The sequence below is a fragment of the Gracilinanus agilis genome, chromosome 5 (assembly GCF_016433145.1).
Source record: "Gracilinanus agilis isolate LMUSP501 chromosome 5, AgileGrace, whole genome shotgun sequence".
NCBI lineage: Eukaryota > Metazoa > Chordata > Mammalia > Didelphimorphia > Didelphidae > Gracilinanus > Gracilinanus agilis.
In genome coordinates, this window is record NC_058134.1 from 66,216,557 (window position 1) to 66,239,967 (window position 23,411).

A 23,411-nucleotide genomic window follows, 5' to 3' on the forward strand; every position below is an offset into this window, starting at 1 on the left:
TGGTACAAGAAAACTATTAAGTATATACACACATATGAAACTTACTTAAAATATAGAATAACAATAATGAAAAACTCTAGAAAAGTACAAAGAAAATCGAAATTTAATTTGTTCATACCTGGAAATCTCACACCAGTAAAAAAAATTTATAAAAGTGAACAATTCACATTATTCTTTAAACATTACTTAAGAATGCATTGTCTACTGCTTTGTTCTCTTAATACTATTTTTCTTCCTTTGAAAGCATGTTATTAATTTTATTTTTCCATTTTGTATTTTCTGACTTAAAATAATTATATTCTATAAATTTTTCACTACTTATTAGCAATATAGATGACTTTATGCTTTTCAATTACACCAATGTCATGTTCCAGTTGTTTCATTTCTGCTTCTAGTCTTTGCTTGCGAATCCTCTTTGGTAGGGAGTCAATAAATACAGAAAGAGACTGGAATTCCTTATGTACTTCTTCCCAGTTCTTTTTCAGACCCTGTAAATTCATGAAATGCAAAGGAAGCTGATGAGTGCATTATAAAGAAAACCACTTTGGATGCTTTTATCAGGTCCTTGGCAACAGTAACAAAAATACTGTACAAGGGCCAATTTCTGTCCTTGGATGTGTGTTCAACTCCCATTGGGAGTATTTATTTGCTATCTTTTTTTTTTATGTAACTGTACTTAAAATAAAAACAGTCAATCAAATGCATATATCCAAGACTAGAAAATAATATAAAACAAAGCAGTAATAATTTTAGAACAATAGTTTAGTATGTAATTTATTGTTATTATCTTAAAACAAAGCAAAACACCCCAAACTACTTACAATAGAGATATCTCTGAACTGGAAATACTTTATTCCAAATTCAACTTCATTTCTTAAAAAAAATTTTACTCATTCATAAAAATGTTTTTATTTTTCACCTGTCTGGCAAAATGAACTTTCCACCTGATGCCAAGATTCACTTTTCTGAGGCATACACTAAGAGAATTAAATTTCCTTTTTATCTTTGTGATGATTCAAATATCACTAAAGTTAATAAACATGTGAATTTAATACTTAATATTTAATTCACTAAAGTTAATAAACATGTGAATTTAATATTCTAAGTAATGTTTTAAATTCATAAAACAATAAATTCAAGGCTATGGATGTCTTAGGAGCTACAATTTGTTTCTTTGTATGTAATACATTTTATATACAGCTATATATACAAATGATCAGTAATACATTATACCTATATGTAAATTTGTAATACATTATATATGTTTATATATAATGTTATAATATAGATTATTAGTGGGTCCCCATTTAAAAATGATTTACAACTGCTGTCTGAACTTATTTTAATGCATAAAACATTTTATGCCATAGAGGCATATATTGATTTGTTTGCATAAAAGTATAAGAAAATAAAGCATGGTAATTTAACTATTGCTTAGAAAATGGGGTTGGCAGGGGCAGATAAGTGGCTCAGTGGATAGAGAGCCAACCTTTGAGATGGGAGGTCCTGAGTTTATATTTGGCCTCAGACACTTCCTAGCTGTGTGACCCTGGGCAAGTCACTTAACCCCCATTGCCTAGCCCTTACCACTCTTCTGCCTTGGAACTAATTCATAGTATTGATTCTAATATGGAAGATAAGGGTTTGGAAAAAAAAAGAAAACGAGATAGTGATTTATTAAAGGTTTTAAGATAGCACTGAAAGGGTCACCAGAGTTAGTAGCTTTCCAAATGGGTTCTTAAATGACAAGTTTCAACTTGTTTGTGGAATACAATAAAACCTCAATAATTTAGTTGCGGGTTTAAATTAATATGAAAGTAGAACAGAAAACAGGATTGAACAGGATTGTGGTTATCCTAGGAAAGAGGAAGAATACTGGCAATTCCTTAGATGACAGAATTTATTCGACTAAATCAATGAGGATTTGGGAGAAAGGTAAAACTAAAATAGAAAGAAATCTAAAGTGAGAAGTATGGAGTTTTAGTAATATTGGAAAACTCAATGTACATAGTCCATGCTTAACAATTTATGAGATGTGTTCCAGCAAGCTGTCTTCATGAGAATCTTGGGCTGGAGAGCAGCAGCATGGGACAACAGAAAGAACAATGGATTTGAAGGATTGAATGGAGGGCTTGGGTTCAAATCTCAGCTCTTCTAGTCACACGTGATATGGGAAATACATTTAACTTTTCTGGGTCTTAGTTTCTTCCTCTGAATAACAAGGAGGTTATATTAAATTGCCCTAAAGGTTTGTTCTGGCTGTGGACCTATGATTTTGTTATGATCATCAATAATATTTTCCTATGGACTTTCAATATAAAATGTGAGCCTTTTTTTATGGCTGCCTCCAGTACACTGCTTCCTCACAGTATTGTTCATACAATAATATTGATGCTTACCACTTCTTTCTTAACCCCTTTACCTAGGTTTAGCGCTAAATTATATTATTCTCCTGTATCTCCAGTTGTTCCTCCATTTCCTTCAGATCCTCATTGATTTAACTGAATAAACTTTATCATCTGAGGAACTATCAATTCTATTCCTTTTTCCTGGACTGACCATAATCCTCTTCAGTCTTTTCTATCTTACAATATATTTACAGTCTTTTAGGAAATACATGTACAGGATTAGCTTTAATCCATACTAGAATGTAGGCACTTGCATGAGAAAAGTCCAAAAAAATTGGTATGAGAAACTGGGAGGGAGAAAGATCACTTATATTGTGAATACCAAATCAGGTCAGGTTTTGTTGAAAAGGTGGTACCTGAACTAAATCTTGAAGAAAGAGAAAGATTTTGAGAGCCAGAAATTTTCCAGGGAAAGAGGATGGATTGATTGCTATTCCTAGGTGTATGTGCAGAACCCATACTGGCAAATAAGTAAGAGAGATTGGGAAAGAGTGGGAAGAGCCAAGTAGGTAAGTTTGATTAAAACATGAATATATGAAGAGAGAGTAAGATTAGTTAGATGCCTGGATAGGTAGAATTAAGCCAAATATTGGAAAGCCTTGACTGCCAGAAAACTGAACATTAGAGAGTGAAGAACCATTGAGTTTTGATTTTGTTTTCACCTTTTGTTTGTTTTTCATACTATTTTTAAGCATGTACATGTCTTCCTTAAAAGATTGTAAACTCTGTGAGGGTAGAGATTATGTCTTATTTCATCTCTGTATGCCCAGTACCTAAGAAATACACATAATAGGGCCTTAATAAAAATTTTGTTGAACTTAACTCAATATCAAAGACAGAAAGAAGGTACAGACAAAACTAAATTATAACAAAAGATTCTTCCTTGATCTTCCTTATCTTTATCTTTACACTAAGTTTAAGGATTGACATTTGAAAAAACTTTCTGTCTCTTTACCATACATGTAGTTTTTTTTCCCCTATTAGATGGAAGTATTTTTTTTTCTTTTTCTTTATCTGTATTTGTTATTTTAGAGAGACCAGAGACGGGAAAAGCAAACAGATGGAATTTGATAATAAAAGTCAAGCAAGGCAAAAAACAAGGAGATGTATGCTCAACAAAAGTATTTACACCTATGATGGAGGAGATCTATAACAGAATACAGGTTAAGGATGGATTCCCTGTGGATGATGGGGTCTTTAACATGTTCCTGTTTGCAGATACCATCGTTTGCTTGCATCAAAAGCACTGACACATTTCAAATCCTCCTGAAAGAAATCTGTAATCAGTATAAGGATTTTGACCTGTCCATCTACAAAAGAAAGACAAAATAGATGAAAAATGCCTATTGCTCAGGTTTCAGTATGGACATTCTATTCAAAGAGTTCTTAATCTGGGGTCTATGAACTTTTAATTTTTAATATTTTAATAATTATATTTTGATATGATAGGTTTTCTTTATAATCTTGTTTTATGCATCTAAAAACCTTTTTATGAAGAGTATATAAGTTTCACTAGATTTTCAAAGGTGTCTGTTAAATACTTTTGTCCAAAACTGTGTATATCTAGGACAGACAATATTTTGAACAAGGAATTGAGTTCAGAGTGGAAAAGGAGGAGAGCATGCAGAATTGCTTCTGGGAGAATGACTTTAAGTTTACTGACCCTAAACTTCTATCATATATAGGATAGATGTATTAAAGCAAGATCTGGAACATCTCTGCCTCTGGAGAAGTAAAAATGAGCTTTCCACAAATGGGCAATGGAAGGCAAATGTATGCTAGAAGGTTGCAATATTTAACCAATAAGAAACTATGAAGAACTCTTATAGGCTGGCAAAAGTGGGGGAGGGCAGGTAGATGGCCAGAGTGCTCTCCTGGCACCGTTGTGAAGAATAGGAGTAAGGTCAGGAGAAGGTGAGGAGTTGCTCCAGCAGATTGGACGGATCTCCTGGGCAAACACTTGAGAGGATCGGGATGAGAACTGCAAAAGATAGATAGGAGTTAATCTGAATTGTTAGAGGGATCTCCTAGAGAGGGGAGATCACAGATCCCTTTTGAGTATCTGAATATTTTCACTATAATGTTATGAGGGCATTACTTATTTTTTGTTTGGTTTTGTTTTTCAAAACATTTCAAAGTGAGAGAACTAGGTTGTTGTAGACACAGATCCTGTGTATGGGCAGATCTCCATCAGGAAGAGGCATGGAACAATGTGTTTGAGGATGATATGCTCCCAAAAGGGAGAATAATTCAGTGTTTTGTTAGTTGCCTACAAGGCTAGTCCCTGTGTTGCTGTGGTGACTCTACTATTTATTCTCTAGGCATCAGCATACTCCTAATTGGAATATTATTTTGACCATTTTATTATGCCTGGTCATTATTATGACCATTTTAAGGCAGATATAATAAAATTCCTTTGCCAAAGATCATATTAAGGCTACTAGCAGCTGTGAACCTATATAATTCACTTGCTAGGCAGACTCAATGGCATACTGTAGAACACTGTGTGTATGTTTGTATGTGGCTTCTTTCCACTCCAAGGAAGTTATCTTTTCTCTGAAATATTGCCTAACCTGAAAAATGCAGACTATATCTCCTAATTTCCAAGTTATTTCTTAGATTTACATTTTAGGAAACTACAATAACATTTTCAGCCTCCCTCTGTTACCATTTAGTGTAGATGGGCTTTAGACATTGTAAAGACTAAATTTAGGAATATGGAAAACACAATCAAAAGAAATTATATTTTTGGAGCATAATTACAGTTTAATCTACCCTCTTTTGCTCCTAGAGCAAATAATGAAACTGGGCCCTTTACAAATTTACATTATCCAATCTCAATTGGGCCCTCATTGCAACAAGGAAAAAATTCTCTTCCTTCCTGATTCAGTATTTTATTCTCCACACTGGCTGTTCCAATAATTCTCATCTCTCCTCCAAATGAGGACCCTTCCTCTACTCTTTTAGCTGAGGACCTTGCCCCTCACTTCATCCTCCATTTCACGTTCCAAAACTCTCAGTCAAGGGTTTCCTTTCACTATGCCTCCTTGCCTCACTTCATTCTGACATCTTCCTTGATTATATTCTCCTTCAGTCTTGTCTCAGATGACTTATCAAGGCAAACCCTATTGCATGTGTGCTTGATCTCATGCTGTTCCCAAGTTTTCCAATAATTTGCCCCCATTAATAGCTTTTCCTATTAGAATTTTCCTGTTCCTTCCTAAACATGCTCAAGTCTCCATCCTTGAAATTTAAAAAAAACACACACCATCTCCAAACTTTACTTTCTCTTATCATTTCTTCTGGCTATCCCTTTTATCTCTCTCCCCACTTTTTCAGTGAAACCCTTTGAAAAAGTCACGTACACTTAGTGCTCCTCTTTTCTTAATCTCTTCTATACCCTCTGTAACATGGTTCTACCTCATCATTGAAATGAAACTGCTCACTCCAAAGTTACTTATGCCTTTTTCATTGCCATCCCTAATGTTCTTCCCTCAATCCTGATCCTTTTTTATCTCTGTGGCACTTGACACACACGCACGTGCGCACACACATACACACACACACACACACACACACACACACACACACACACACACACACACACAGCAGGCAAGCCAGCCTCCATGGAGAATTGAGGCAACCTGAAGAGAGGCAGGAGACAAACCACCATCATCATCCTGACTACTGTTTCTCCTCTGTCTAGGAGCCTTGGAGAATCACTGCTTCCAGCCCAGTGCCCTTCTCCATCATCTTGGGATGGACCCTGGCAACTAGCTGCTATTAAAGACCCAGAAAGGAGAGTTCTTACCAAATCCTTGGCACTGTCCCATGGTTCAACATCAGAAACTGCTATTTTTACCAGTGGAAATGACATGAAAGAAGAAGCATTAGAATCTGCTTTGCTGCTGCACCTTACAGACCATCGGACTTCTGACTCCAGCTGAAACTTTCCAAATGGGTTGTCTTCTCCATTAGAACGTGAGATCCTGGACAGCCAGGACTGTTTGGACTTTAAAACCCCCTCCTCCTTCCATTTTGTTCCCATTGTTAAACAATTCATGTGCTTAAAACAATGCTTAATGTGTGCTGCCTCACCCTGCCAGAAAACCTTCAGTGGCTCCCATGGCCTAGGTCAAGTACCAACTCCGGCCTGGGATTCAAGCTCCTCCTCAATGTTGCCCCCGTCAACCTCATCTCCTACCGGTGTCCAACATAGCCATAGTGGCTGTTAAGGCTGCGTTTTAAGATCTCAAAATGCTTTACAAGCATGATCTCACTTGATGCTCACAACGGCCCTGTAAAGTAAGTAGTATATTATTATTAACCCCATTTTACCAATGAAGAATCTTGGCTTGTCGGCTGAAGTAACTTGCCCAAGGCCTTACATCTTGTAAAACTCAGCTGGGCCTTGTATCCAAGTCCATTGACTCCAAATTCAGTGTCCTATCCAGAGTTCTTCCCACTACATCCCAGAGCCTCCCCGGATATCCCTCTCTATCCAGATTGGTCTATTTACTGTTCCACCAATATTCTAGGTATATTCTGGCCTGTGCTTTTTCCTTATCCCGTTCTACCTGTCTAGAATACCTTCTTCCTCTCTTCTTACCTAAGCTCTTACGTTGTTACAAGGATCACCTGATGTCTCCTATGTTTCCTGAAGCCTTTCTCTGACTCTCTTCGTCTTCCATGCTTACACCTTCCACTGAATTATTGTGCTTCCTTACCACTTGTTGACTATGGCACTGGTTTGTGATGAGGTTGTATTACTATGTGATATTATTCAGTTTGTTATTTATATGGCTTGTTACCGTCTGATAGTCCCTCCTGAGAAGGGACTGTATCCTCAGTAAACAGGACCTGGTTCTGCTGATCATAAACGTCCAAATAAAAAGTTGTTGTTGATTTGTGATCATGATAGCCATATTCAGCAGCATAGATTAATGTACTTGTAAGACAAATTAAGAAGAAATAGTGTACCCACAAATTTATAAAAAGAAAACACACACACACATAAAATATACCCTTTACCTCTCTAAAGATGGTATAATTCTAGGTGCAAATCTAATTTAAAAGAGTTATATGTCTTTTTAAAAAGTTCTATTATATATGGAGATATGTTTTGCATGATTGTACATGTATAACCTATATCAAATTGCTTGCCATTTCAGGTATGGAGAGAAAGAGAGGATCTGGAATTCAAAATTAAGAAAAAACAAATGTTAAAAATAGCTTTTAAATGTATTTGGAAAAAATTATTAAAGGAGAAAATAATGCCAAAAAGTAAATTAAAAAATTTTTCTACTATAGTCAAGTCTTTAAACCAATGAGATTCCATGGTAAGAGGGGAAAAGGTGAAGCTAAGGGATTAGGATGTTTGAATAGTGTGAAACTTGTTTCATATTAGTTTTGTTTAGGTGCCGCTATCATGATACTGTAGCTCTATTAGAGAGCTCCATCTAGTGAGAAATATCTAAGCCAGGGATGGTAGGCTTTAGAAAAAAAATAAAAGTATAAGAGTGAAAATAAAAACATAAAGTCATAGGGCAAGATATGTTTTCTATAATTCTTTAAGACACACCTAGAAAGAGAATATATTGAAGCTTAGAGCTATACTCATTAAACAAATATATGACTATCCTTTTCCTCTCCAAAAAGTAGCAGTTTTTCTGGAGTTGTCAGTGTTTCCAGTGCATAGTTTCCTGCTTCCAAAAATGAAGTGGGAAGGGCAAGAATATTTCAGGGATGCTTTGAGGAGTCTTGGGTGAATCTATGCTACCCAGTACTTACTTGAAGAACTGAGTCCCTCTCTTCATCTGAGAGACGCTTCATGGCTGCCCTCTTAAGGTTCTCCTGGACGTAGTTGTCATATTCTTCTTGCACTTTTTTAACTTCCTCGTTTCGCTTACATATATATTGGGGAGTAATGCCATAATCCTGAAAGAATTTTGAGAAAGATATTTAAGCACGGTCACTACCTGTGTAGTTTAATCTGTTTTCCCTTTGCTGATATGCTATTAAAATCCTGCGTTTTGTCCTCTGTAAAATGAAGGAATTAGATTAAGTGAATTCCCAAGGCCCATCTGTTTCTAAGTCCTATGACTCTACAAATGACTGAGAAGAAAATAAAAACATTGTTGAACTCATTTGCTGTATATCTTAAAGACTTAATTGTTCAGCGGCAGCTGGGTGGCTCAGTGGATTGAGAGTTAGGTCTAGAGACAGGAGATCCTGGGTTCAAATGTGACTTCAGACACTTCCCAGCTGTGTGACCCTGGGCAAGTCAATGAACCCCCATTGCCTAGCCCTACTGCTCTTCTGCCTTAGAACCAATATTGATTGATTCTAAAATAGAAGGTAATGGTTAAAATAAAAGGCTTAATTGTTCCCATTTGATTCTAGCCATTGTTCAAAACCATAGCACATGACTAAATTATTTTTCTCCCCATTAGGACCAGTGGATTCTGGTCTGTTAGAGTAGAAATAACTCACCTGATCTTTCTCTCTTATCAGTTCTTCTATAATATTGTTACCTGATCGGCCTACCTTCACATTATGCATGGATACTTAGTTTAACTTACAGACTGAGTTTTGTTTGTTTGTTTTTGAAATAACTTGTATCCCAGAGGTTTCTTTTGCCTGATTTCAACAAACAAAAACACAGGAACTTAAAAGGTAGCCCAAAATCTAAGCTCCCAAGACAAAGAACCAAAGGAAGTTAAAACGGTTTCAAAAAACAGCTAAACATGGAACCCTAGTTCTGTTTTTGGAAAGGTAAAAAGATTTATCAACATCCTAGGGTAGCCTTGTAACTCACACTTGTTAAGAACAGGGATATGGGATAGAATACAGTCAGCCAAAATACTGCCATGCAGGCGAATGTATTGATACCTCAGCCTGGAGAGGAGGTAATTATTGAAGATTAAACTGAAATACTAGAAGCCCAAGCAATTAGAAAAGTTTAAAGGGGCTATACATGTAGATTCCTCATTCACATCCCCCTCATCATCAAACCTTCAACAAAATTCCACCCAGACCTGTTACATAGGCAAAAAACTTTCCATTGTCTTAAGCCTTTTCCTCTTCCATTCCTTCCATTTACGAGCCCCTACTGAAATCTAGCTTTCCCCTGCTGGCACAGCCTCCCTGGGTACCCTTTCCAGTACTGGCCGCACATTCACTCATTCTTCTCTGCTTACAGGTCAAGGCCTGGGAGTTGGAATAGTCCTCCTTGCCACTAGCAGGTTCTTCCTTTCCAACATCACTCAGTAATCTCTCTTCCTCCAAGGTGTGTGCTATTCTTATCTGCCACCCAAATCGAAATCCTGGGAGCTGTTGTCTGTAGACCTCCAGGTCACTTCCCTTCCTTCCTCAAGCAGTTTGATGCCTGGCTTACAATTTTTCTCCTCTTCCCAACTCCTGCCCTTATGCTTGGTGAGTTTAAGGTACCTTGTCCTCCTCTCTTAAATTCTTAGGTCCCTTATCATATTGCCAGTTTTTCCCAGCCAAGAGTCAGTCTTGGATCTCTCCCATCATTCCCAGTCTTTACTCCTACACATGTGCTGCAGAACACAGATGGAGAAAATCATGCAACTGTTCTGAGCTGATCTGTGACAAATTTCATCACTTCACTGGGTCCTCTCTGCTGTTAGGTAATTCTACTCTATATATCCTGTATCCATTCACTTTCCCAGTCCTCATAGCGATTCTTGCAGACCTTTTCATCCCTCCTCCAACCTCCCATGCCTCTCCCTACCCCACTCTCAGTTGAGAGCCTTGCCTCACAGAGGATTGTGGGGGGTATCTCTCTACTGCTATGGGTCATGAGTCTTCCATGATTATCAGCTGATATCAGTTAGTCAGCCAGATACATATGAATGAACATTTATTAAGTACCTACTATGTTATTTGCTAAGCTCTTTACAAATATTATCCCACTTGATCCTCATAACAACTCTGGGAGGTAGATGCTATTATTATCTTATTCAACAATAGAGAAAATGGAGGCAGACAAAAGTTAAGTGACTTGCCCAGCATCATTTTTAGGAAATGTTTGAGTTCATATTTGAACTGGACTCAGGTCTTCTTGAGTCCAGGCTCAGTGATGTAGCTGTTGTGTCACTTTGCTGTCTTCCTTCCTTCCTTCCTTCCTTCCTTCCTTCCTTCCTTCCTTCTTTCTTTTTCTTTCTTTCTTTCTTTCTTTCTTTCTTTCTTTCTTTCTTTCTTTCTTTCTTTCTTTCTTTCTTTCTTTCTTTCTTTCTCTCTCTCTCTCTCTATACACATACACACATGGACAAAATGTATACACAAACAGACTTTCACTACATTATCTATCCTACTTATTTATCCTCTTCTATTTCAATTTGTTTACATTATATCCTCAATTAAAAAGTCAAACACTTTTAGTAACCATATTTCTTTTACACCTCACTTGACATTAACAAAGCTTATTACTTTATTTTAAATAAGTACATTTATAGATAATTATGCAATATTTATATAAATATAATAATAACATCTTTAATATATAAATAAATAGCCACATTTCTTAAAGAATCTTTTATGAGTTTAAGAGAAATAACTGGTTGGAAGAAAAACCTTTAGGGCAATATTTTTCTGAACTGAGTGAAAAACTTTTTGGTAATTATTAAGGTTGACCTTGTTAATTCACATTTAATACAAAAGACAATTTTCCCACCTTAAATTGCTATGTATAATATCTTTGGCAAGATCATATCTTGGTGCTACATTCTATTTTCCAGTCTTTCAAAAACACATTGTCCTTGGCTTAGTTTTCTACTTTGACAGTGTATATTATTGGGCTCCATCTTGCCAAGACATCAATTTAAGTGGTAACTTTGAATATACATTGAATATATTCTGGATGTATTTAGACATGTACTTTGCTTCTTAAGCAAACATTACAGGTAAACATAGAATTGCTACTTAGAATTACATATAGAATTATAGCTTTAATCTTTAGGACAACAATTCATGGGAATTCTGACTTTGCAAAGAGGTCTATAATGACTTTCATGTCTTATGAGTTCATATGTGTACTTTAATAGTAAAATCTTCAATATGCATACTGTATTTTTCTTAGTCAGGGAGAAGAGAACAGAAATAACTTCTGATAAAAGTTTCTCATCTTCCTGTTAATGCCTTGCCCATTTACCTGCATCACTACTCCAGTTGTGCACATTATTGTTACAGTGCACTAAAATGGACTTCTGTGGTCTGTGCTTAAATTTAATAATATAAACTTGAAAAAATTTCTTAGGCATTCAAAAAGTATAGACAAATGAGACCAATCATAGATGCATAGATGTTTTAATTTTTTCTGAGAAAAATAGGCCATATACATTTAAACCTGCCACCTAAGCATTTTTATTCTTTTCCCACAAAACTCAGTCATGAAAATTATCTTTCTATATTAAAGGATAAAGACACACTATTTTTCAGTGTTAGAGACAAGGAAAGTTTTGTTTAGTATTCTTTGAATCTTGTTCTCCTTCTCTATAAAAATAAATAAATTGTCCTATTAAATAATAATTCTTTATTTTCTAGTGCCATGTTGATGAAGACATGGCATGCATGTCCTAGTGTGCAGGAGGGGACCTCTCTGTTCCCCCTCTCCTCTGTGTCTGAGGACTTTCTTTTTGCATGCCCTGTCTCTCTGTCTAGCAGACCAATGGGAGCACTTCCTCTCTCCGCTTTCTGGGATAATGGGTGGGGGAGCTCACAGGTGGCTTGAAGGTGCAGTTTGGGAACATGATCTCTAAAGGTTTGCCAACACTGCCCTAGTGCATAACTATCACACTGAAGGTTCAAGTGATTCTAGAACTGAATCCTCTATATTTCCATCATTTTGCTCCTACATGCTTGCAAAATGCTTAATAAGTTAGTTTAAAACTTTGTTCTCACAGGCTAGTCATTTAAAATTTATAATATAGTAGTCATAGTCTGAATTCTAAGAAGAAGCTAATTAGAACTACTTAAGCAATTCACATAATTGTAAAGACACCAAACAATTATGGCTTTCATTTACTCAGCTAGGTATGGGAATTCAAATACGGATACCAAAGATAGATTCTGTCATATATTGGGGCTAAATACAACTATAACAGATGGTTGATGGTTTAGACAGACTAGGCTTTGATGAAAAATTTTTTTAAACTGTGATTTCATTGTTATAAAGAGCTCTTAGTAAATAAAAATGCAGATCATTAGCAACTGTTTAGGGCTACTACTTGGGGGATTGAGAAATTAAGTAATGTGGCCATTATGAGTCAGAGGCAGGAGTTGAACCCCAATTCCCCTGACTTTATGTGCAATTCTTTCTCCACTACACCACTCAAAGTATTACAAATGTTAATACGTGAAATAATTATCAATGCTTATTTAAAATGTCCATGAATCTTAAGCCTTTAACACCATTTATCATAAGACTACCTTTTTATTGATGTACTTTGGAATAAGTCCTGAATATTCCAGGCCATGTCTATCTCCAGTCCTTTTGTCAACATAAAGAGCTTTAGGCTTCTTGGCTACCCCCATGATGACATCAGCTGCATTTGTGTTTATGAAGTTTTTTCCACTCTGAATTCCCATAATTGGATGATCATTCCTTGATGGCACAGGAGGTTTTTTTCGTTGAGGCTTATCGGGCTTTATGTCACCTACACATAAAATTGCTTGTGAATACTTTAGATGGCAAACAATTAATACAAAAATTTTCAAGTATTTTAAGAACAAACTAGAAATGAAAGACTTTTATGATATAGAATAAAATTAAATGTACCATAATAGGTCCATGTATTGAGTATAAAATACAAAAGTATATGATGTATGAAGATAAGCAATAAAATTATTGTCATTTATTTAATAACTGTTTTACTGGTAGCTAATTGGTATTCTAGAGAGAGCTCTGTACTCACAAAGATGCCAAATGTGAAGGTTGCCTAGAATGCTTATAAGCTTTGTGACCTTGGACATATCACGATAATACATGTACAATGACTGGCAAACTTCAAAGTGCTATAAATAGTTATTGTTTGCTATTATTTCTAATCAAAATATACCAACCCCGCCTTTCATATTCCCTTTTAAAATGCCTTAAGAAAATAATTTCTTTTCAGGATTATGGATGAATTATTTTTTTTTCAATCTAATATTTGCTATTTTAACAGTTTTTAAATCCTTAATAAGCCCAAACCACTTTATTAATTTTAAAAATATAACAGTTATCTTTAGGAGTGTCCTCATATGGACATATACATTTTCTATTGTTAGGTATTTTAAAGACTATTAATCCCATCTTCGCATGTCTCAAAATAGATTTCATAATGTAATTCAGTATACCTTACTAACCTTCATAAGCCCATTCTTAGCGATCCCTTCACACCCTAACTCTGGTCATTTCTTTTTTTTTTTTTTTAAACCCTTGTACTTCGGTGTATTGTCTCATAGGTGGAAGAGTGGTAAGGGTGGGCAATGGGGGTCAAGTGACTTGCCCAGGGTCACACAGCTGGGAAGTGGCTGAGGCCGGGTTTGAACCTAGGACCTCCTGTCTCTAGGCCTGACTCTCACTCCACTGAGCTACCCAGCTGCCCCCCATTTCTTGAAAACTTCCTTTCCCATTACCCTTGCTCTGAATGTACTTGGCATTGTAGCAGTTGACCCTGATAAGCTTAGCCCTCTAGAAACTTAACGCCCTAAATTTTTAGTAATGTACATGGCACTGTGTATTAAAGAGAATGCTGGGTTTGAAACTTATCTATGTGTGATTTTAGGGAAATGACTTAACCTCTATGCCCATAAGTTTCTTCAGGTGTAAAACAGTTTAAAGCAATTGAGTATTCATTAATGCCTATTAAATGGACAATTCTGGGAAAAAAAGAAAAAAATGCTTATTTTGGTTTCTTTTGCTAATTACTTATACTTTCTTCCTTGTCCACAATCTTCAAACATTACATATCAAAGTAAATGTCCAGTTTTATGTTTAATACTTAAATTTTAGTTATTAAGTTATTTAATATTCATTATTCATAAATGATTTCAGAATAATTTATAGTTCACAAATAAAATAATTAATAAACATCAGTTAAATAAATAAGTGAATTAAATAAAATTAAAATGTAATATTTAAATTGAACACTTTACTCATATTATAAGTCATGAACACTATTTTAAACATTTATCTCTTTTACATTTTTAATAAAAGAAGAATGGTGTCACTTACTGGGTGGCAGTTTTGGTACCTTTGAATGTTTCTGGAGAAACTCTTTTGGGGAAGGTAACTCAATTTTCGCTGGCCCCATGGTTTTGCACGCAGTTTTACCTTTCTGTAAGTCATTTTTCACAGCTGTCTTAAATATTGATACATACCTTGAATTAAAAAGAAGCCCAAGTATTCAGCATTTTTATTCACATAATTTCTAATCATTAAAATGCACTGATTTTCAGCAAATTAAATCTACACTTATGTAAAGGAGTCACAATCAAATATTACCAAGTTAGCAATATACAGTGAGGTTTTAGTGACCATGGCATTCCCATGTTCAGCACTAGAGAAAGTAGTAGTATTTAGTACTTTCTGAAGAAAATAACTTCTTAAAAACTAGAATTGGGCAAGGGGAAGCTAATCACTTCATAAGATATCAAAAAATAATAAAGCAAAATAAAAAGAATGAAAAATAGAAGAGAATATGAAATATTTCACTAGAAAAACAACTGACCTGGAAAAAGGATTGAAGAAAAAGAATTTTGAAATTGTTGGTCTGACTAAGAATTATGATTAAAAGAAGGGTCTGGATATTATACTTCAAGAAATCATTAAGAAAAATTATCTTGAATTTTAGAAAAAGTTTTAGGGTAAAATAGAAATAAAAAAATTTACCCATCACTACTTTAAAAAGGGCTGCTGGGGGGCTCAGTGGATCGAGAGCCATGCTTAGAGATAGGAGGTCCTAGGTTCAAATCTGGCCTCAGATATTTCCTAGCTGTGTGACCTTGTGCAAGTTACTTAACCTCCATTGCCCAGCCCTTACCACTCTTCTGCCTTGGAACCAATACACAGTTTTAATTTGAAGATGGAAGGTAAGGGTTTAAAAAAAGATATCCTATAATGAAAACTCATAGGAATGTTATAGTTAAGTTTTAAAGCTCCCAGGTAAAGGAGAAAACATTGCAAGTAACTAGAAAAAAAACACAATTTAAATATTGTGGAGCTATAATCAAGATAATATAGAGCTTAGAAGTTTCTATATTAAAAGACTGAAAGATATGGAACACGATATTCTGAAGAGCAAAGCTGGATTTGCAACCCAGAATAACCTATTCAGCACAGCTGAGGGTAATCATGAAAGGGGGGAAAATGGATATTTAGTGAAATAAAGGTGTAAGAATACTTCTTCTGTTGAGCAGGAAGGACTAGAGAATAAATATAATGAGAAATTTTGAGGACCAGGGAAGGGGACTTGAGGGATTTTCAATCAGATGATCTTAGGAAAGTAGACAGTAAACTGTCAGCTCTAAGTGTGGGGCCAGAGTATAGAGTTGGGTAGTTAGAAAAGAAAATAATATTTATATGTTAATTCAGATTTTACAAAGAACTTTTTATACAACATCTTTGAAGTGGGTCATACAAATATCATTTCCATTTCACAAAAGAAACCAAAACTCCAAGAAGCTGTGACTTGCTCCCTTGCTCTCTCAAAATATTTGCCCCTTCAAAAAGGCTTGAAACTGTCACTGAAGAGAATGAAATAATTTGAAAGGCAAGTTTCTGATGAAGTAACCTAGGGAATCTCTGCTTGATCTATGCTATTTGATATTCTTAACAGACTTGGACAGAAGCCTTATATGGAATCCTTAATAAATTTGTGGAAGACACAAAACTAGGAGAGATAACTTAGTAAGTGACTATCAGAACACAAAAAGATCTTGAATCTCACATCATGAATAAAACAAGGTGAAACATGGCAGGGCTAAAATTAAAGCCTAATAATTAGGGCAGGTTTGTTAGACATCAAGGCCACCTGAAAAATACTTGGTTGTTTCAGTAGACTTAAAGCTTAATATGAGTTAACCAATGTGGTAAGGAAAGCTACAAAGCTAATCTAGTCTGGCCCATATACCAAAGGAATATCCACTAAAATATACCTAAAGAGTATCTGGTCTCCACTTAATGATTTTCAAGCAGGTGGAACCTACCACCTTCCCTAGAGGCAGGTCATTCTATTTTTGGACAATTCTAATTGTTAGAAAATTTTTCCCAAAATCAAGTCCAAATTTTTTGTTTTGTTTTGTTTTGCTTTTGCCATTTCCACCCAGTCCTCTAGTTCTGCTAAGGTCAGACTTAAGTATAATTCCTACCTCAAATGAGAGACCTTCAAATACCTGAAGACAGCTGCCATGTTCTCATGAAATTTTCTATTCTTCAGGCTAAATATTTCTTCAATTGATCCTCATATATCACGGATTCAAGGCTATTCACTATCCTGGTTTGCCTTTCTCTGGATACTTTCCAGCATTTTTTCAATGACTTTCTTAAATTGAACATATTCAGAAGATGTCTGATAAGGGCTGAGTGATTCTTAAAAACTAAGCCCCTTTTAATGAAGATCAAGGCTGCATTAGTTTTTTAGCTGCCAAATCACAATGTTAAATAACATTGAACTTTCAGTCCATAAAAAACTCTAGCTCTTTTTCTGCTATACTACCATGCCAGCCACAGATTACATATTTGTAAAGGCAATTTTTTTGTAGCCAAATGCAAGATTTTATGTAATAAGGTGAACTGGCTAATGGGGGGGGGCAGTCATTTGAGCTTGCACATATATTCCTCCAATTATTTTAAGTCCAAGTGACCATATGGAAACATTGGGGACCTAGTTTCCAGTCTTGGCAACTCAGGAATTTGTACTATGTCATGTTGACCAGTATCGTGATTGCCTCTGGAACTGGAATAAAAAAAGACTAAGGGGTTGCTGAGCTAAAGTGAATGTGCAACTAAAAGTTTCAACTCATCCGTTTCTTGGTTTTTCTTTCCTAAAGGTTGCAAGTGAGGCAGGACTACTCTGAGCTGGTCTCAAGGGTTAGTTAGAGGAAGGTCTTTGGCTATTTTTCTCACCTATCCATGCATGCAGCTATGAACACATTTCTGTACACGGTGTTTATTCTTTCCTTCTCTTAGACCAACGAGTGAAGTTGCTGTACCTAGTCAGCAACTTCATAATGGTTTTCAAGGGAAATAATTTGAAAGGAGAAGGGAGCAGTCTGTGGATCTAAACAGGTTTAGGATATCGCAATATTGTCTCTTGGGGGTATATGAAGGCATCTTACTGAACCTGGTCTGATCAAGACCATACCTAGAAGTCATAGCCTCTATTAGCCCAGCATCAATTGCAAACCTTCCCTTTATAATCTTTATAGGGAAGTCCAGATTAACACAGATAAGTATCAAATAAGAGCTAAATTCTGGAATAAGTACAAAGGATACCAAGCTGGAAGGCAAAAACTCTAACCATTCATGCTTGGCTTCCTTCCCTCTCTGTTATCTTTCTTCCAGGATTCTCCACATAAATCCCAGAATTTTTCCTAGCAGGTTTTGTTCCAACAAGTTGATAGAATCTGGGGCTGTATGTTCATGGCAATTTTGGGTCACATTCAAATTTATCCCAATTAAACTTATTTTTTTTTAGATTCAGCTCAATGTCCTAGTCTGTCAAGATCCGTTTGGATCCTGTCATACACTGTATTAGCTATCTCTCTCATTTTTGTATCATTTGAAAATTTCCTCTATGTCTATCAAAGTCATTGATGAAAATCTTAAACAAGACAGGGCTAAGCATCATTCCCTGAGGCACCACACTAGATACCTTCTGCCATGATGACATTGAATCAATGATACTTTTTGATTCCTAGTGTACTCTGCTCTGGTCAGACTTTATGTGGAGTACCAGGTTTGTTTTTTGTGCTACACCTTAGAAAGAATACTAAGAAGCTAGAGTATTAAAACTAGAATGGTGAAAGTCTTTGAGAATATATGCTCATTTTCCATTTACAGACTGTTTCATTGTTTGTAATTCAATCCCCAGAAGTGAGTATACTGCCTAGAATATAACAGGGACTTAAATACTTGATGATCATATTATTGATAACTAGTTGAAGCAAGTAGAAACATTTAGCTTGGAGAAACCTTGAGAACATGAAAAATGCCTCCAAGTGTTTGCAATATGTTTATGTAGAAGAAAGATTAATCTTGTGCTACTTGGCCTCAGAAAACAGAGAAGCAAAGGTAGCAGTTGAAAGGAGGAAAATTTGGGTTTGATCCTAAGAGTAAGAGCTATCTAGAAATAGAATGAGCTACCTCAGGAGGTAAGTAAAGGCTGGATGACCATTTGTTAGTTATATTATAGTAGTGACTCTTTCATAATTAACCCTTATTAGATGATCTTTGAGTTGTATTATATGACTTCTGAAGTCCTTCCAACTCAAATGCTATATGAGATAATTGATAAGAATAGGGTAGATTGTTGCATATAGTGATACTCAGCATCCCTAAAATAGGAACATTTGATGCTGGGGTTATCTATGTCTGAGGATTAGCAGATTAGGAAAAGTAACAAGTTTAAAGAAGAGATATTATAAAATAATGGTTGGGAAATTAGTAAAGATGCAGATGAGGGGATTAAAGCTAAATATGAAGAAAAATAAAACTATAGTGGAAAAGTTAGAAGGGATCAACTAACCAAGGTTCATATTGATGGGAAAGACCAAATTTAGTGTGAAGTGTAGAGAGATGGGAGGATAGGAAGTTGTGATGAGTGTTTGAAGTTTTGAAATTTAAGATCATAAATGTGGCAAATTTCCATGAAATAAATGGGAAAGTCTAAGATGTGAGCATGGTGATATATGGCTGAAGTGAGCAGAGGATATCACTAATATTGAACCATTTTAAGGCAAGGCTTTAAAGGTGACTCAATATGGATTTTAAATTTTCCAGTGAGGATAATAGGACATAGAGTGATTATCAAGACCACAAACTAGGAAGCTAAAAAAACCCAAACAAACCGCTTGAGATTTAGAGAATGACTTTGAAAATGAGTAGATGATGGTCAATGAGAATGGAGAAAATGGATTTTGAATAAGGAAAGGTTATTAGAAGATGGTGGTAGAGGGATAACCTGAAAATGAATGAAGAAGAAAGCAAGTACTCCTACTTCTGTCCTTCAGTAGCAATTTGAGTGAAAGGAGTAGTTATCAATGGAGATGACTGGGAGAGATGTGATTTCATAGGGGTCAACGGAATTATGAGTTGGAAGACACATTACATATTATCCAGTTCTCTCAGTTTTAGGTGTCCTTAGGGGAAATCTCTATTTCGTTAAAAGTTAAGAAGTAGGAAAAATCTGAGAATATAAAATAAGCTTGTTGAAAACAAAATAGAGGGATAGCTAGGTGGCTCAGTGGATTGAGAGCCAGGTCTAGAGAAAAGAGGTGCTGGGTTCAAATATGACCTTAGACACTTCCTTAGCTGTGTGATCCTTGGCAAGTTACTTCACTCCCATTGCCTAACCCTTAACTGCTCTTCTTCTTTGGAATCCATATACAGTATTGATTCTAAGAAAGAAGGTAAGGGTTTAAAAAAATAGAATATAGGTCCCAGAGGACATATTTTCCCAAGGATAATGTGAAACTAGATTGAGGAGGGAAAGCTTGAATCAAAGGCAGAGAGATTAGGTGCGTGAGATTAGGGAATTACTATGCTGAGAGATCAAATGCAGTTTATATAATTAATCAGAGGAAGCATGGTATCCTGGAAAAAAGCAAATAGATGTATCTAGGTCTGAGGATCCAGATTAAAATTCCAGCTCTGCCACTTACTCTCTGGGTGGCCTTGAGCAAGCAACTTGACTTCTCTGGGCCTCAATTTCCTGTGTAAAATGAAGTTGGACTTTTGAGATTCCTTCTAGCTCTGAATCTATGATTCTGTATTCATAGATAAGCACCTAAATTATAAATGGAAAGTGGAATGCTGGTTTTTAAAGTCTGGCTGCTTGCACTGGCTCTTACTGTGCAGGCTGTTACTCTCAGCTATTCTGAAATGCACGCCTGACACCAGGTATAGAGTTATGATAAATGTTTCTTATGACTTCTCAGAAGGAATTGATAATTCAGCAGGATAGGGTTAAGAACAGAGCTGTTTAGCACTCACTCTCTAGAGTTAGTTTTAATTAATTTAACTGATTACTCAACATTCTTTGTTGAATCCATATAATCATACTCTTGTTTAGCCACATTTCAGTTACAAAAGGATATCATAAGAGACACACAGGGATTGCTTTTCTCTTTTTCACTATTCATGCATTAGTTCATCACACCTTGGGAAAATTTCTACCCTTGTTCTTGCCCAGTCATTGGACTTATAACCTATATATATTCATGCCCTGCCATTTTATAACATAGTTTTCATGCATATGTCTTCTAACCAAGAGATTTTAAGGTCAGGGATGGCAGTGATAATATTTATATTTCTTTATATGCTGAACAGCAGCCAGTACATTATCTTCCATATTACAAGTAGTTTATATTTATTAAATAAGTAGTAGGTGATTACTTAATACTTAAGTTGTATTAAAGAGATTAATCTTGCCTAGTGATTAGAAGATCACTGGGATAAAATGAAAATTATTTTAAAAAATTAAGTATTATAAAACTCAATCTAGGCAGACTCTGAATATTTTGAAAACTCAACTAAGCATTCATTTGCTACACTTTCTGTTTAATAAAAAATAATAATGCCAAATATACAAAGATTTATTTTTAAGAAAATAAAAATTTACATTGGGTCTAAAAAAAGCTGTTTCTTAATTTCCCAATCTGTAGAGTACTTTAAAATCCTAGAGTGTCTTCTGAATCAAAGATTGATCAAAAATATAAAAAAATAGGTACTTATTTTTATTGTAATTATATTACATTACATTAACCAGGCAACACAATATTGTAAAAATACTAGAGAAATACTAGGGTTAAGAAACTTGGGTTCTAATCCTGGCTCTACCACTATGTGGATATTGGGAATATTTGATAGCCTTCAGTTTCTCCAACTGTAAAATGAGAGGAATGGTCTAAATGATCACTATGGGATATCTTTAGGTAAAAAATATCTGAGTCTAACCAGAATATACTATATTCTCTAACCACTTTGTAGAAGTGGAGATTTACTCTGTAGTAGTAATTATACCTTTCACAATATTCATAAATTGAGCTGTTACTGAAACTATCGCTAGGCTTCAAGACCTGGGGTAGAAGTTACTGGAAGATATCAAACAAGAACTTCTACTTATGATTATCCTGGACCATAGTATTCTAACTTGCTGGTTTTGCTAAATTCAATAAAATTTTCAAAGTTGTCAGGATGATATTTCCTTCTTCTAACTCCCACTAAATGGCAGAGGAAGTGGACTTATATAGTATAGAATATTGTACACAGTTAAATATAGTCCCTATATTGTATGTTTTGTTTTTCTTAATCACAAAGACAGTGTTCAATCTGGAAAGAGAGTGTGAAATGACATATAAGTACAAAATACATTAAAAAGGCATCAATCAGGCACTCTACTGAAGAGTTTGGAAAATCATATATTTCAGTTAGATATTTCTGGGACTATATATATTTGCTGAAGATTAGCTATTCAATTTATTAATTAAGTCCCTTATTTAGGGTAAAAAAGGCAAAACTCTGGGAAAAATTAGAACAAGAACAAGGAAAAAGCCTCCTCTACTTTCTTTTTTTTTTTTCTCTTCCCAGTGAGGTGAATTAAGAAGTCCTTACCTTAGAGAAATTGATGACATTTATTTCTCAGTTTCAAAAGATAGACGACTCAAGTTTAGGGAAAACTTCAGCTACTGATTACCTATTATTTGCTTCAGGAATTTCAGATAATTTAAAGATAAAAACTTTCACTTTTGCAACATTCTTGGAAAAAGCCAAGCATCATTCATTATCCCTTTAAACAGTAAGCCAGTTATCCACAGACAAATGAATCTTGAAATCCAATTTCAAGTTTTTTATGAGGAAAAAGTGAAATTTTATTTTCCACCTCTACCTGAATAGAGTACTACAAAAAAGACCATGCTATATATATAGAATAGTATATAATGATATAGTTAGAAAGCAGCTACCCCATCACACTAAACTGAAGACTAATTTTTTGTCTGAAAAGAGGCACTTCAGTACCTGGAACTGTTCTCACAGTATAGGTGCTGCTACTTGTGCCCTCAAACCTCAAAAGAATATGAAATTACTGATACATTGTATATATATACATATACCATATATATGCATATATAAATATGTGTTCTTTCTGATGTAGTAAAGGCGCTGCCAACTGTGCTTTCAGATCTCAAAAGTATATCACTGAGATAAGTGTATAAACATATATACTTGTACATATATACATAAATACAAAATACATATATGCACATATATGTATGTTCTTTCTGACGTAGAAAAAGCTATTAATTTTAAGTATAACAGTTTTATTTCTTTACAGAAAACTCCTACAACAGGCATGGCTATTTATTCCTGGAATTGAAGAGTACTTCCCTTTCTCCCTTACCGATGAATCTTGGCTTACCCACCTACCTCGAAGGCTTGGCAGGAACCTTCGTGTCAGCGGGTATGAGGTTATAAATGCTCTCAGGAGGGCACAGGGAGTCCATTGCCACCAAATGCCTCCTCACCCACCCCTTCCTCCAAGTTTCTTTGCTCTCTGGCCCGCTTCTTTCTTCCTTTCCTTCCTTGGTCAGTTCCTCCCCTCCTTCCCTCTCTGCTCTCTTCCCTTTACCTTCTCCTAGCCCCCTTTGCCTCCCTTCGTGCCCTCTCTACCTCCCAGCTCCTCTCGCAAATGTCCCCAGCCTTGGCTTGCACTTTAGCTAGCTCCTCGACCTGTTCCTACAGTTCTAGCTATGGCCACGCTCTTGAAAGGGGATCTG

General features: G+C 35.5%; 1 protein-coding gene across 1 annotated transcript; it reads right to left on the reverse strand.

The window, feature by feature from the left end:
- Nucleotides 1-314: 314 nt before the first annotated feature.
- ENKUR (enkurin, TRPC channel interacting protein) lies at nucleotides 315-23,138 on the reverse strand. Its single transcript, XM_044679564.1, has 5 exons — nucleotides 23,062-23,138; nucleotides 14,650-14,795; nucleotides 12,861-13,087; nucleotides 8,199-8,345; nucleotides 315-488 (listed from the first exon to the last, which is right to left on the reverse strand). Exons 1-5 carry the CDS (start codon nucleotides 23,136-23,138, stop codon nucleotides 315-317), a joined length of 771 nt encoding a protein of 256 aa, XP_044535499.1.
- Nucleotides 23,139-23,411: the final 273 nt, after the last annotated feature.